Genomic DNA, 14,484 nt, shown 5'->3' on the forward strand with positions numbered 1-14,484 from the left:
CTCACATGAACACCATCATCCCAGACATCCTGGACCCACTCCAATTCACATACTGCCCCAACAGATCCACGGATGACGCAATCTCTATTGCACTCCACACTGCCCTTTCCCACCTGGACAAAAGGAACATTTACGTGAGAATGCTGTTCATTGACTACAGCTCAGCGTTCAACACCATTGTGCCCTCCAAGCTCATCACTAAACTAAGGACCCTGGGATTAAACACCTCCCTCTGCAACTAGATCCTGGACTTCCTGACGGGCCGCCCCCAGGTGGTAAGGGTAGGCAACAACACATCCGCCACGCTGACCCTCAACACGGGGACCCCTCAGGGGCGCATGCTTAGTCCCATCCTGTACTTCTTGTTCACCCACAACTGTGTGGCCGCGCACGACTCCAACACCATCATTAAGTTTGCAGACGACACGACGGTGGTAGGCCAGATCCCCGACGACGATGAGACAGCCTACAGGGAGGAAGTCAGAGACCTGGCAGTGTGGTGCCAAGACAACAACCTCTCTCTCTCAACGTCAGCAAGATAAAGGAGCTGATTGTGGACTACAGGAAATGGAGGGCCGAGCACATATCGACGGGGTGTTGTGCAACAGGTCGAGAGCTTTAAGTTCCTCGGTGTCCACATCACTAAGGAACTATCATGGTCCATACACATCAACAAAGTCATGAAGAGGGCACGACAACGCCTCTCCCCCTCAGGAGGCTGAAAAGATTAATGGGCCCTCAGAAGTTATACAGTTGCATCACCGCTTAGTATGGCAACTGTTTGGCATCAGACCGCAAGGTGCTACAGAGAGTAGTGAGTACCATCCAGGACCTCTATACCAGGCGGTGTCAGAGGAAGGCCCTAAAAATTGTCAAAGTCACCAGCCACCCGTCATAGACTGTTCGCTCTGCTACTGCATGGCAAGCGGTACTGATGCATCAAGTCTTGAACCAACAGGACCCTGAACAGCTTCTAGGGTGACAGGTAGCCTAGCGGTTAAGAGCATTCGGCCAGTAACTGAAAGGTCGTTGGTTCAAATCCCCAAGACAACTAGGTGAAAAATGTGTCCTTGAGCAAGGCACTTAACCAAAATTGCTCCAGGGTCGCCATCAATAATGGCTGATCCCTGGCTGTGACCCCACTCTCCGAGGGTGTCTCAGGGGAGTGGGATATGCAAAAAACTAACTTCCAATTCACTTCCAAAGTGCACTCGGAAAGTATTCAGACCCCTTCCTTTTTTTACGTTACAGCTTTATTCTAAAATTGATTAAATTAATTGTTTTCCTCATCAATCTACACACAATACCCCATTATGACAAAGTGAAAACAGGTTTTTATAAATTTTTGCAAATGTATTAAAAATAACTAACAGTAATACCTTGTTTACATAAGTGTTCAGACCCTTTGCTATGACACTCGAAATTGAGCTCAGGTGCCACCTGTTTCCATTGATCATCTTTGAGATGTTTCTACAACTTGATTGGAGTCCACCTGTGGTAAATTCAATTGATTGGACATTATTTGGAAAGGCACACACCTGTCTAGATAAGATCCCACAGTTGACAGCTCATGACAGAGCAAAAACATTTACATTACATTGGTTTTTTACAAAAACCAAGCCATGAGCTCGAAGGAATTGTCCGTAGAGCTCCGAGACAGGATTGTGTCGAGGCACAGATCTGGGGAAGGGTACCAAAACATTTCTGCAGCATTGAAGGTCCCCAAGAACACAGTGGCCTCCATCATTCTTAAATGGAAGAAGTTTGGAACCACCAAGACTCTTCCTAGAGCTGGCTGCCTGGCCAAACTGAGCAATCGGGGGAGGAGTGCCAGACGGAAGCCACTCCTCAGTAAAAGGCACATGACAGCCTGCTTGGAGTTTGCCAAAAGGCACCTAAAGGACTCTCAGACCATTACATTTACATTTTAGTCATTTAGCAGACACTCTTATCCAGAGCGACTTACAGTTAGTGAGTGCATACATTATTTTTTTATTTTTCATACTGGCCCCCCGTGGGAATCGAACCCACAACCCTGGCGTTGCAAACGCCTTGCTCTACCAACTGAGCTACATCCCTGCGGCCATTCCCTTCCGCCAATTGTGCGCTGCCCCATGGGTCTCCCGGTCGTGGCCGGCTACGACAGAGCCTGGATTCGAACCAGGATCTCTAGTGGCACAGCGGGAGGTTCACTGCGCCACTCGGGAGGTTCATGAGAAACAAGATTCTCTGGTCTGATGAAACCAAGATTGAACTCTTTGGCCTGAATGCCAAGCGTCACGTCTGGAGGAAACCTGGCACCATCCCTATGGTGAAGCATGGTGGTGGCAGCATCATGCTGTGGGGATGTTTTTCAGCAGCAGGGACTGGGAGACTAGTCAGGATTGAGGGAAAGATGAACGGAGCAAAGTACAGAGAGATCTTTGATGAAAATCTTCTCCAGAGTGCTCAGGACCTCAGACTGGGGCGAGGGTTCACCTTCCAACAGGACAACGACCCTAAGCACACAGCCAAGACAACGCAGGAGTGGCTTCGGGACAAGTCCCTGAATGGCCTTGAGTGGCCCAGCCAGAGCCCGGACTTGAACCCGATTGAACATCTCTGACCTGAAAATAGCTGTGCAACGACGCTCCCCATCCAACCTGACAGAGCTTGAGAGGATCTGCAGAGAAGAATGGGAGAAACTCACCAAATTCAGGTGTGCCCAGCTTGAAGTGTCATACCCAAGAAGACTCAAGCCTGTAATCGCTGCCAAAGGTGCTTCAACAAAGTACTGAGTAAAGGGTCTGAATCCTTATGTAAATGTGATATTTAGTTATAAAAAAATAAATAGATAACAAACCTGTTTTTGCTTTGTCATTATGGGGTATTGTGTGTAGATTGATGAGGGGGGAAACAATTTAATCCATTTTAGAATAAGGCTGTAACGTAACAAAATGTGGAAAAAGTCAAGGGGTCTGAATACCTTCCGAATGCACTGTATAGTACATGTATGAAATCGGATAAATGTAAGCACCCACCTAATTATTATTATTACCCCCAAGCTATAAGACTGCTAAATACACTGAACAAAAAATATAAACACAACATGTAAACACAACACAGCATGTAAAGTTTGTGTTTCATGAGCTGAAATAAAAGATCCCAGAACATTTCCACACGCACAAAAAGCGTGTTCCTCTCAAATTTTGTGCACAAATTTGTTTACATCCCTGTTAGTGAGCATTTCTCCTTTCCCAAGATAATACATCCACCGGACAGGTGTGGCATATCAAGAAGCTGATTAAACAGCATGATCATTACACAGGTGCACCTTGTGCTGGGGACAATAAAAGGCCACTCTAAAATGTGCAGTTTTGTCACACAACACAATGCCACAGATGCAATTGGCATGCTGACTGCAGGAATGTCCACCAGAGCTGTTTTAGAGAATTTGGCAGTACGTCCAACCAGCCTCATTACCGCAGACCACGTGTAACCACGCCAGCCTAGGACCTCCACGTCCGGCTTCGTCACCTGCGGGATCGTCTGAGACCAGCCACCCGGACAGCTGATGAAACTGTGGGTTTCCACAACTGAAGAATTTCTGCACAAACTGTCAGAAACCGTCTCAGGGAAGCTTATCTGCATGCTCGTCGTCCTTACCAGGGTGTTGACTTCACTGCAGTTCGGTGTCGTAACCGACTTCAGTGGGCAAATGCTCACCTTTGATGGCCACTGGCACGCTGGAGAAGTGTGCTCTTCACGGATGAATCCCGGTTTCAACTGTACCAAGCAGATGGCAGACAGAGTGTATGGCGTTGTGTGGGCAAGCGGTTTGCTGATGTCAACGTTGTGAACAGTGTGCCCCATAGTGGCGGTGGGGTTATGGTGTGGGCAGGCATAAGCTACGGACAACAAACACAATTGCATTTTATCGATGTCAATTTGAATGCACAGAGATACCGTGACGAGATCCTGAGTCCTATTGTCGTGCCATTCATCCGCCGCCATCACCTCATGTTTCAGCATGATAATGCACGGCCCCATGTCGCAAGGATCTGTACACAATTCCTGGAAACTGAAAATGTCCCAGTTCTTCCATGGCCTGCATACTTAAAAAAAATATGCCAGACATGTCACCCATTGAGCATGTTTGGGATGTTCTTGATCGACGTGTACGACAGCGTGTTCCAGTTCCCGCCAATACAACATTCCACTCAGTAAAATCTTTGAAATTGTTGCATGTTGCGTTTATATTTTTGTCAGCGTAGTTAGTTAAATAGTTAACCAATATCTACCCAGAATATCTGCATTTACCCTTTTTGCATTAATCTCTTTTGACTCATCACATAGGCTGCTGTTACTGTTTATTATCTATCATGTTGCCTAGTCACTTTATCCTTACCTATATGTACATATCTACCTCAATTACCTCGTACCCCTACACATCGACTCGGTACTGTTACCACGTGTATATAGCCAAGTTATCATTACTCGTTGTCTATTTATTCCTTGTATTATTATTTTATATTCATTTTATATTTTTCTCTCTGCATTGTTGGGAAGGGCTCGTAAGTAAGCATTTCACTGTTAGTCTACAACTGTTGTTTACGAAGCATGTGACAAATAAAATTGCATTAGATTTTTTGACAAACAAACGCACTCCACACACACACACACATTGTAATGCTGTGGTATTGTGGATTTTATATTGTAAATTTGCAATAACAGAGTAATAATGTAATAATGTCTTGTTTAATTTATGATGTAGGCTGTTGTTGTGTTTTGCTGTTTTAATCCTTTTTGGACCCCTGGAAGAGTAGCTGCTGCCAAGGATGGGGATCCTAATAAATACTACTCAATACTAAAATACGTATACCTCTCTCTGGACAGGGTGTGTGTATGAGAGTGTGTGTAGCCACAATATATGTATACACCACCGTTCAAAAGTTTGGGGTCACTTAGAAATGTCCTTGTTTTCAAAAGAAAAGCAAATTTTTTGTCCATTAAAATAACATCAAATTGATCAGAAATACAGTGTAGACATTGTTAATGTTGTAAATGGCTATTGTAGCTGGAAACGGCTGATTTTTTATGAAATATCTACATAGGCGTACAGAGGCCCATTATCAGCAACCATCAGTCCTGTGTTCCAATGGCACGTTGTGTTTGCTAATCCAAGTTTATCATTTTAAAAGGCTAATTGGTCATTAGAAAACCCTTTTGCAATTATGTTAGCACAGCTTAAAACTGTTGTGCTCATTAAAGAAGCAATAAAACTGGCCTTTTTGAGACTAGTTGAGTATCTGGAGCACCAGCAATTGTGGGTTCGATTACAGGATCAAAATGGCCAGAAACAAATAACTTTCTTCTGAAACTTTTCAGTATATTCTTGTTCTTTGAAATGAAGGCTATTCCATGCAAGAAATTGCCAAGAAACTGAAGATCTCGTACAACGCTGTGTACTACTCTCTTCACAGAACAGCGCAAACTGACTATAACCAGAATAGAAAGAAGAGTGGGAGGCCCCGGTGCACAACTGAGGACAAATACATTAGTGTGTCTAGTTTGAGAAACAACCGCCTCACAGGTCCTCAACTGGCAGCTTCATTAAATAGTAACCCGCAAAACACCAGTCTCAAAGTCAACAGTGAAGAGGCGACTCCGGGATGCTGACCTAGGCAGAGTTGCAAAGAAAAAGCCATATCTCAGACTGGCCAATAAAAATAAAAGATTAAGATGGGCAAAAGAACACAGACACTGGACATTTTCTTTGCAACTCTGCCTAGGTCAGCATCCCGGAGTCGCTTCTTCACTGTTGATGTTGAGACTGGTGTTTTGCGGGTTACTATTTAATGAAGCTGCCAGTTGAGGACCTGTGAGGTGTCTGTTTCTCAAACTAGACACTCTAATGTATTTGTCCTCAGAAGAAAGTTATTTGTTTCTGGCCATTTTGATCCTGTAATCAAACCCACAATTGCTGATGCTCCAGAGACTCAACTAGTCTCAAGAAGGCCAGTTTTATTGCTTCTTTAATGAGCACAACAGTTTTCAGCTGTGCTAACATAATTGCAAAAGGGTTTTCTAATGATCAATTAGCCTTTTAAAATGATAAACTTGGATTAGCAAACACAACGTGCCATTGGAACACAGGACTGATGGTTGCTGATAATGGGCCTCTGTACGCCTATGTAGATATTCCATAATATTCAGTTTCCAGCTACAATAGCCATTTACAACATTAACAATGTCTACACTGTATTTCTGATCAATTTGATGTTATTTTAATGGACAAAAAATGTGCTTTTCTTTCGAAAACAAGGACATTTCTAAGTGACCCCAAACTTTTGAACGGTAGTGTACCTCTCTCTGGACAGGGGTTTGGGTTCAGGCCGGAGGGCCAGCAGTGCGTTTCCGGTGCGGGGCGTCGGAGGCGACCGGGGGAAGTTGAGGTCGAGGGATCCTGACTTCCTGTGCAGAGGCTCTAACCCCATGGCCCCCGCCATCTCACTCTCAATTGGACAAGACCCGGCACGCCCCTGAGCCTCCATTGGACAGGAGCCAGAGCGGGTGTGATGTGGGAGGACGGCACCCGACAGGGGGAGGGTTGGGGGGGAGGACGGGGGAGAGCGAGATGACTTCTTCTTGGCCGCGGCTCCCGAGAGAAGCTTTAGCAGACCTCCTTTCTTCTCTTTCTGCGGACAGAGAGAACGAGATGGAGAAGAGAAAGGGATGATAAAATGATAAGTCTCTTCTTTTCACTCATCTACAGACTATCTGTTCTCTTTGTCTGACAGTATCACTCCTGTACTCAGAGACAGTTAACCACTGATATCTACCTGATGTAATAATGACATCTCCCGTTTGCCAGTACAGTATCTATTTGAGATCTGAGTGTAGTTCTCTGACCAGCCACCAGAGAGCAGCACATATACAGAGAGCAGATAGTTTAGTCTCGATATGTGTGAGGTGGAACTTACTGAGGGTGTGTGTGTGTGTGTGTGTGTGTGTAATCATGTGCCTGTGTGCGTGCTAGAGGTGATGGGTGAGTCAATTATCAGCTCATAATCAGCATGGAGGCGTCTGTGACGGCACAGCAAGCCTCATAACACACACACACGCAAAGACACGCGCGCACACCACAAATCTCAAACTCCCTGACACACACAGCTCAATCAGACAGCAAACTCCAATGCATAATAAGCCAATGCATGTGGGAAATAAAATTGTTAGGATAGATATGAGGCTTAATGCTATGAGACTAAATCATACTGTAGTTGATCCATCACAGCTCATAGCCAAATAATGTTTATCATGGTCGTTCCCTAGTCTATTTGTCTTAGTCTCTGCCCAGCTTCAGATTAAATCTTATAGTCACAAACTGTCTCATCTTGTGTCTGTGAAGCCAGATAGGCTCCTCTCTCACAGACATCTCTACCATCCATCACTGTCACCATGGACTCAGCTTTAATATACATATCAAGATGAAGAGAGCAACACAGAGACGGCCCTGTTACACTGATAGTCTGTCTGTCTGTCTGTCATTGGAGGATTCTGCACCATGTCCAGGTGCAAGCCACTTCCCCTCAACACCTTTCCCCCTAGCTATTCCTTTAATAATCCCTGCCTATATCCTGACTATGGCATCATGTTGAGGGATTTTAAAGCAGTGTGATGTGGGAACCAGACTGTTGTGAGTTTAGATAAAGGGAGGTAGTGGTGGGGCGAGAGAGATAGCAAGGAGAGAGAGAAGAGATGAGAGGACAGAAGAAGAGAGACAGCTAGATGATTCACCTTCTCTGGTTTTGGGGGGACTGCCCCCTGGGCGTTGCTGTGGAAGGGGCCAGGTGAGGGCGGTTGGAAGGGATTGGTTGATTCTCCATTGAGCAGGGCGGCACTGGCGTTGGGAGGGGTAAGGCAGGAGAGGGGAGAGGAACGGGGAAGGAGGGGAGAGGAGAGGCAGGAGAGGGGAGAAGGGCCGGGGGACACCATGGACATTGGGCGAGCCGATTGGCCTGCGGAGCGCGAGGGGGAGGAGTTCTGATGTCGGAGAGGAGAGATGGCCGCTGTGGGACGCTCTGGGCTGCTGGCAGGCGGGCTATGGACTGAACAAACACATTACACACTATAACACACTCTTATATAGTATTACACAGCATCTTACTGTTACAAGACACCACCTGCTTCCTATTCCTGCTGTCATCAGAGCTGGCAGCCAATAGGAGAGGCACACTATGGGAGTTTGAACTCCCATAGCCTACCTATGACCATACTTTCTTTTGTAATGGATACCAGATGTGTTGATTTGTGTGTGTGAGAAAGAAAAAGAGAAAGAGAGAGAGGAGGTGGGGAGATATTGAGTTCTAAGCTCTATCATTACGCCTCCACTAAACAACAGCACAGTGATGTCACTGAGGAAGGAGTGTGTGTGTGTGTGTGTTATTCTGGGCAGCGATTCCACACTGTACACTCATGAGGCTCCCAGGAGAAACTTTAAATACCATCATGTTCTCCGTGACGGAGAGAGCGGAGGAGGGAGAGAGGGAAGGAGGGAGAGAGGCAAGGAGGGAGAGAGAGGCCAGATATACGAGAACTGGATCAAATGTACAGCACTAGAACATGAATAATCTTTGTGTGTGTGTGTGTGTGTGTATATGTGTGTGTACTCACCCAGTTGCATGGCAGAGCGGGCCTGGTTAACTGTTTGTTGTCCGGAGCGAAGGCAGTTCTTCAGCTGAGCAGCAGCAGACTGGGGGGAGGAAGGGGGAGGGGAGGGACGAGAGGCGGAGGGGGAGGCTGCCTTACTCCCCTGTCCCGCCCCTCCCACCTGTCCTGAGAGACAGGAGTTCCGAGAACCACCCACCGCAAACGGAGCTCTGCACAGAGAGAGAGAGAGAGCGAGAGAGAGAGGAGGGGTTGGGAGAGCAAGTAAGAAAGAAGAGAGACTCAATGGTTCCAGCGAGTCCTGTAAGAATAGTAACCATGATACCATTGACATCAGCTCTATGATACTACCATCACCATAGCTGCTTATCGACTGCCTGTCACACAGACTTATGTGTTTGAAAGGGTGTGTGAGAGAGAGAGTGTGTGAAAGGTGAAAGAGAGTATTTGTGTGAGAAAAAGAGAGAGAGCGACAAAGTGTGTGCGTGTGTCCATGCGTGTCTCACCTGGACACAGGTGTGACGTAGTTTCCAGGGAAGACACCTGAAGCAGCTGTGCGTAGTGAGGTTCCTTTAAACCACCCGTCCTGACACTTCTCTGTGACGCGGTACATCTCTCCTTTCCTCAGCTCCAACTCATCTGCCTTCTGGGGCTTATACGCATACAGGGCAAGGTAGCTGTGATACACAGAGATCATTCATGATAACAGGACTGAAAAAATGTGTGGTAGTCTTTTAAAATGGTCAAATAAATATGTAATAAAATGCTCCCACATAAAAAGAGGTTATGTACAATTGTCTCATGACCTCAAATCCAAATGGCTGGAGTAAAGAACTCAAAGACCATTTTTGACTTCACTGTCCAAATACTGTTGGAGGGTACTGTATGGCTGAATATATGTTTGATATATGAATGTATACGTCTGAATATACAGTACCAGTCAACATTTTGGAATTCAAGGCACACTTAACCAGCATGGCTACCACAGCATTCTGCAGTGATACGCCATCCCATCTGGTTTGCGCTTAGTGGGACTATCATTTGTTTTTCAACAGGACAAGACCCAAAAGGGCTATTTGACCAAGATGGAGAGTGATGGAGTGCTGCATCAGATGACCTGGCCTCCACAATCACCTGACCTCAACCCAATTGAGATGGTTTGGGATGAGTTGGACCGCAGAGTGAAGGAAAAGCAGCCAACAAGTGCTCAGCATATGTGGGAAATTCTTCAAGACTGTTGGAAAAGCGTTCCTCATGAAGCTGGTTGAGAGAATGACAAGAGTGTGCAAAGCTGTCATCAAGTCAAAGCGTGGCTATTTGAAGAATCTCAAATATAAAATATATTTTTGATTTGTTTAACACTTTTTTGGTTACTACATGATTCCATGTGTTATTTCATAGTTTTGATGTATTCACTATTATTCTACAATGTAGAAAATAGTAAAAATAAAGAAAAACCCTTGAATGAGTAGGTGTGTCCAAACTTTTGACTGGTACTGTATGTCTGGAGAATAATAGGAGGGAAGAGTAAACAAGGTCTCCATGCACTGCCTTCTGGGTTACTATGGTAACTGGAGGACGTTTTCCCCATAGCAACAGGGCTGGTTGCCAGGTCGGAGATGGAAGTGTCTGACCTCATCAGTGGGACAACCTGCTCTGGATACTGTGTGTGTGTGTGTGTGTGTGTGTGTGTGTGTATATGTTGCCTGCACCCAGGGAAATATGTAATTAGATGCGACAGCATCTCTGTATTCATCTCAGCTTCCGTACCAGCAGCTCAGAGGAAAGAGCAAACATTGTCAGGCAACTCATTTACCTATAGATTTACCAGTTAGTGAACCGTGCCTGTATTATGAGTAAACTTGTGTTAGTTTCTTGAGTGTGTACTTACATGTTGAGTGGTAGTTGGACCTTGGCTTGAGCCAGCAGTTCTGAGGTGACTGAAGCCACTCTGGGAGGAACCAGAACACCTACTGAGGAGGGAGAGGGACCGTGGGGAGAGTCCTGTATGCGTGCAGCAGCCCTGGGGTCAGAGGAGCTGATGAGGACAGGGTGGGAGATCTCCATACTGTGTCTGTTGTTGAGCTGGGCTGTCCGCTGGGTCACACTCAGAGCTGTGAACGAGTGGCGCTTCTTAGCATTCTTCTTCCCCTCTCCTCCTCTCCTCTCCTCTCCCTCTCTCCTCTCCTCCCCTCGCCTCTGGAGGGCACCATTGCTGCTTTCTGTAGAGGATGGGTTAGGGGAGGGGCCAGGGGAGCAGGGACCCAACGGGGGGCTGGGGGGTGGGTCAGAGCTGGGTCCAGGGACGGGATTGGGTGTCGGCTTGTCAATCTCCATCAACTGTTTGGCTGTTTCATTTAGCTAGAGTGAGGAGGAGAGGAGAAGTGAGGAGAGAGGAGGAGAGAATGAGATCCAAATTCTTATTAGTAAACTTCCCTACACACTCCTGGCTCTCAGAGCCCGAATGCTCTTGCTGGCAGAACTTCAAACCAGCCGCAAAGGATCACACACACACACGCACGTGCAAAGACACACACACACACACATACATACATACAACCACACACCGCACCCTGAGGAGTATTTTTTGTACTCAGTGAAAGAGGAGGAGGAGAGAACAACGTTTGTAGTGCAGCTGATATCTGAGAGGATGATAGTAGATCTTGTAGTCTGTTCCTGCTAGTCAGATAACCTACACACTGAATCTGCCCAGCAACAATACTACTCACTCTACCTCACAGACGGATGCTCAGTCTCACAGTCACAACACAGAGAGAGCAGGTCCTCTCAGTACACACACACACACACACACACGTTTGTTTTACTATCCTTGTGGGGACCAAACAATTGAATCCCATTCAATCCAATTTTCCCTAACACCTAACCCTAACCTTAACCCCAAAGCCCTGACCCTAACTCCTAACCCTAACTCCTAACCCTAATTGTAACCCTAACCCTAATTGTAACCCTGAACCTAACCCTAAAATAGCCTTTTTCCTTGTGGGGACCGGTGAAATGTCCCCACTTGTCCAAATGTTCCTTGTTTTACTATCCTTGTGAGGACTTCTGGTCCCCACAAGGATAGTAAAACCAAACACACACACATATACACACACACACACACCACAAAGGTCAATGTGACATCATGCCATTATCACCATGTTGAACTCAGAGGAGGCCACTGCTACATTCATCCGCATCAATATCACCTACGCTAAAAACACACTCTTTTGTCGGAGAGGTTTCCCTCTCTGTGTGTGTGTGTGCGCGCGTGTGCGTGGGTGTGCATGTGTGTGTGCGTGTGTGTGTATAGACTGTAGGAGTGAATCTGTCTCAGTGTGTGACACGTTAGTTTTCCATATTAATAAATATGCTAATCAGAGCCAGACCATATGGTAATGAGCATGATAGATTGATCCTGCACTGACGGCATCACACTCAGGGGACCAATAGAGACACACACTCTCTCTTCCTGAAGGTCAGCTACACACAGACACAGACAGACAGTGAATAACTTCATCCAAATATTATGTTTTGCCTCTCGCCATCTCATACTTTCCCACAGTATACACAATACACCTGAATATGTCCCTTATGACTGTCTCTTTACGCTATTCACAAGGGTCTTCACCTTTTCCTTGGCAGACACAATGTGTGTGTGTGTGTGTGTGTCTGCGTGCGCTCTTCCCTGAGGCAAACCCATCCTTCACCCTGTGCTTTCTTGCTTTCTGTGGTCATCTTTCATTTGAACAGCGCTGTGCTCACTGTGTGCATGTGTGTGGTGCATTAATTACTCCATGTCCTCTAGGTGAGTCTGACACTACAGCTGATGAGCTGATATCTGCACTGCGAAAAGGGCAAGCGAGACACACACACACTGTGGCAAGTGCGTCTCCCCCACCCACACCCACTCCTAACTCAAACTGCAGTGTGATTAAAGGGGTGTGAAGGGTTAATGGCGCAGCGCCACACCACCAGAGAAGAGGAGACAGGAGGATAGCAGAGGAGAGGAGAAGAGAGAGCTCCCTCCTCCCTCCCTCAATGCTCCACTCCAGCTGGGACACCCTAATTATGCCCCCCCCCCCACCCCCACCACCTCGTGCAGAGGTAACCACACACACACTCCATGCCATGTCAAAGTGATGGAAGACTCTTAATTATTGATGTATCTCTATCTAATAAGACCCTTGTGTGTGTGTGTGAGAGAGTGAGTGTGTTGTTACCTCTACGTAGAGGATGGGGAAGATCCCGATCTTATCTCCCAGCATGCCCTCTGCCCAGTTGTCGTCCACTCGTCTGATCACTGTCAGAACCTCATCCTATTAAACACACAGACAGGAAGTGTTTTTTAAGGACAACAGGAATTCTCTCTCTCTCTCTCTCATCCTTCCATTCAGACATTTAGCTAGGGAACTGCAGCTGTGATTCTGCGTGTGTGAAAAGAACTGTGTGTCTGTCTCTCTGTCCTTTGACATGGCCCACTTTCCCCAGCTCCATCCTGAGAGTGTGTGTGAACCCAGGCCAGGTGCTGCTGATGAACACACACACACACACACAGAATGACAGAGAGAACAAGAGATGCTGCATCCTCCAGTGTCCTTAGCTAGATGACTGTGTGTAACAGCATGAACAAATTATGAGCTTTAAAGAGGAGAGGAGCGGAGGGAATACAAATCACTGTTTATCACAAACACTGTGCTGGGGAAAAGGGGGGAGGGAGAGAGAGAAAGAGAGAGTGTTTCTGCTCTCTCTCTTCCTCTCTCTTCCTCTCTCTCTCTCCCACACAGGAGGAGAATAACTATATTCAGATAGAAAGGTAGAAAGATAGACAGAGGAGAAGGTAGAGTGAGTAGATAAACACAAAACATCCAGTGGGGTATTATAGATGCACACACAGTGGATTACAGGGACTCAGCGTGTGTGTGTGTGTACCTTTGAGAAGGCCAGACAGTCTTTGTCCTGGTCTTTGTCTTTGACCTCAAAGTCATACAGGGCCTTTCCTGTGGGTGGAGTTTGGCTCAGCGGCCGTAACAACACGATGTAACTAGCCGGCAGGAAACCGTGACAACCGTTAAGCTCCCCGTGGTACCAGTTGTCGTCGACTTTACGTCGCAGGATGATGATGTCACCTTTACCGAACTGCAGGTCTCCGGGTTCCTTCCCCTCGTAGGAGTAGAGAGCCTTCCCACAGGGCAGTGCGGGTACACTCTGAAGGAGAGAGAGCAGAGATACATTAGACCTTCCCACAGGGCAGTGTCGGGAGAGGAGAGAGAGAGAGGTTAGATCAAGAATCGTTTAAGGAAGTTAGACCCTGTACTCAGTGCCTAAGTCAAGAACACAATTCCAAATCTGCCTGTCCAAACTGGGAAGAACCAATACTGTCAGTCTCTTGGCAGATTTGGGTTCTGTTGTTTTTGATGTAAGTAAGCAGGAAGTCCCCCTGCTGTAAGTTCATGGCATACTGTTCGTCTCCAGTGGTCATGTGATGTCAACTCGATGTAAGGCATGTCAGCGTGTATCTCCAGTACAGCCCTGAGAGCAGACATACAGAAAGACAGGCACAGCCTGAGGCTCTAACTGATCTGACAGCAGCCTGACACTCCAGGCCAAGAACACAACACACAGAGCTGATGCAAGGCCAGGAAATACACCTCTATTTCTGTGTACTGTGTGTGCTTTGTCTTCCCCCCCCTACCCCGTCCCATCCTGCCACTGACATGAACACGATGCAGAATGACAGATGACAGAAGAAAGGGAGAGAGGGATAGGGAGAGAGGGGGAGAGAGAGAGGGGGGAGAGAGGGAGAGAAAGAGAGGGAGAGAGAAAGGGAATGATAAA

At 46.7% G+C, this 14,484-nt stretch overlaps 1 protein-coding gene across 1 annotated transcript in view; it reads right to left on the bottom strand.

The window, feature by feature from the left end:
• LOC311143352 (E3 ubiquitin-protein ligase SH3RF3-like) overlaps positions 1-14,484 on the bottom strand; it is a gene marked incomplete at both ends in the record, with an annotated part of 50,543 nt that overhangs the window by 4,634 nt on the left and 31,425 nt on the right. The window contains 7 exons of the mRNA XM_084179194.1: positions 6,346-6,677; positions 7,777-8,087; positions 8,653-8,858; positions 9,153-9,323; positions 10,538-11,007; positions 12,870-12,965; positions 13,579-13,854. Coding sequence (XP_084035320.1) covers positions 6,346-6,677; positions 7,777-8,087; positions 8,653-8,858; positions 9,153-9,323; positions 10,538-11,007; positions 12,870-12,965; positions 13,579-13,854 — 1,862 coding nt within the window. The remainder of the gene's footprint in view (positions 1-6,345; positions 6,678-7,776; positions 8,088-8,652; positions 8,859-9,152; positions 9,324-10,537; positions 11,008-12,869; positions 12,966-13,578; positions 13,855-14,484) is intronic.

Source organism: Coregonus lavaretus, assembly GCF_964263955.1.
Source record: "Coregonus lavaretus genome assembly, chromosome: 16".
NCBI classification, from domain to species: Eukaryota; Metazoa; Chordata; class Actinopteri; order Salmoniformes; family Salmonidae; genus Coregonus; species Coregonus lavaretus.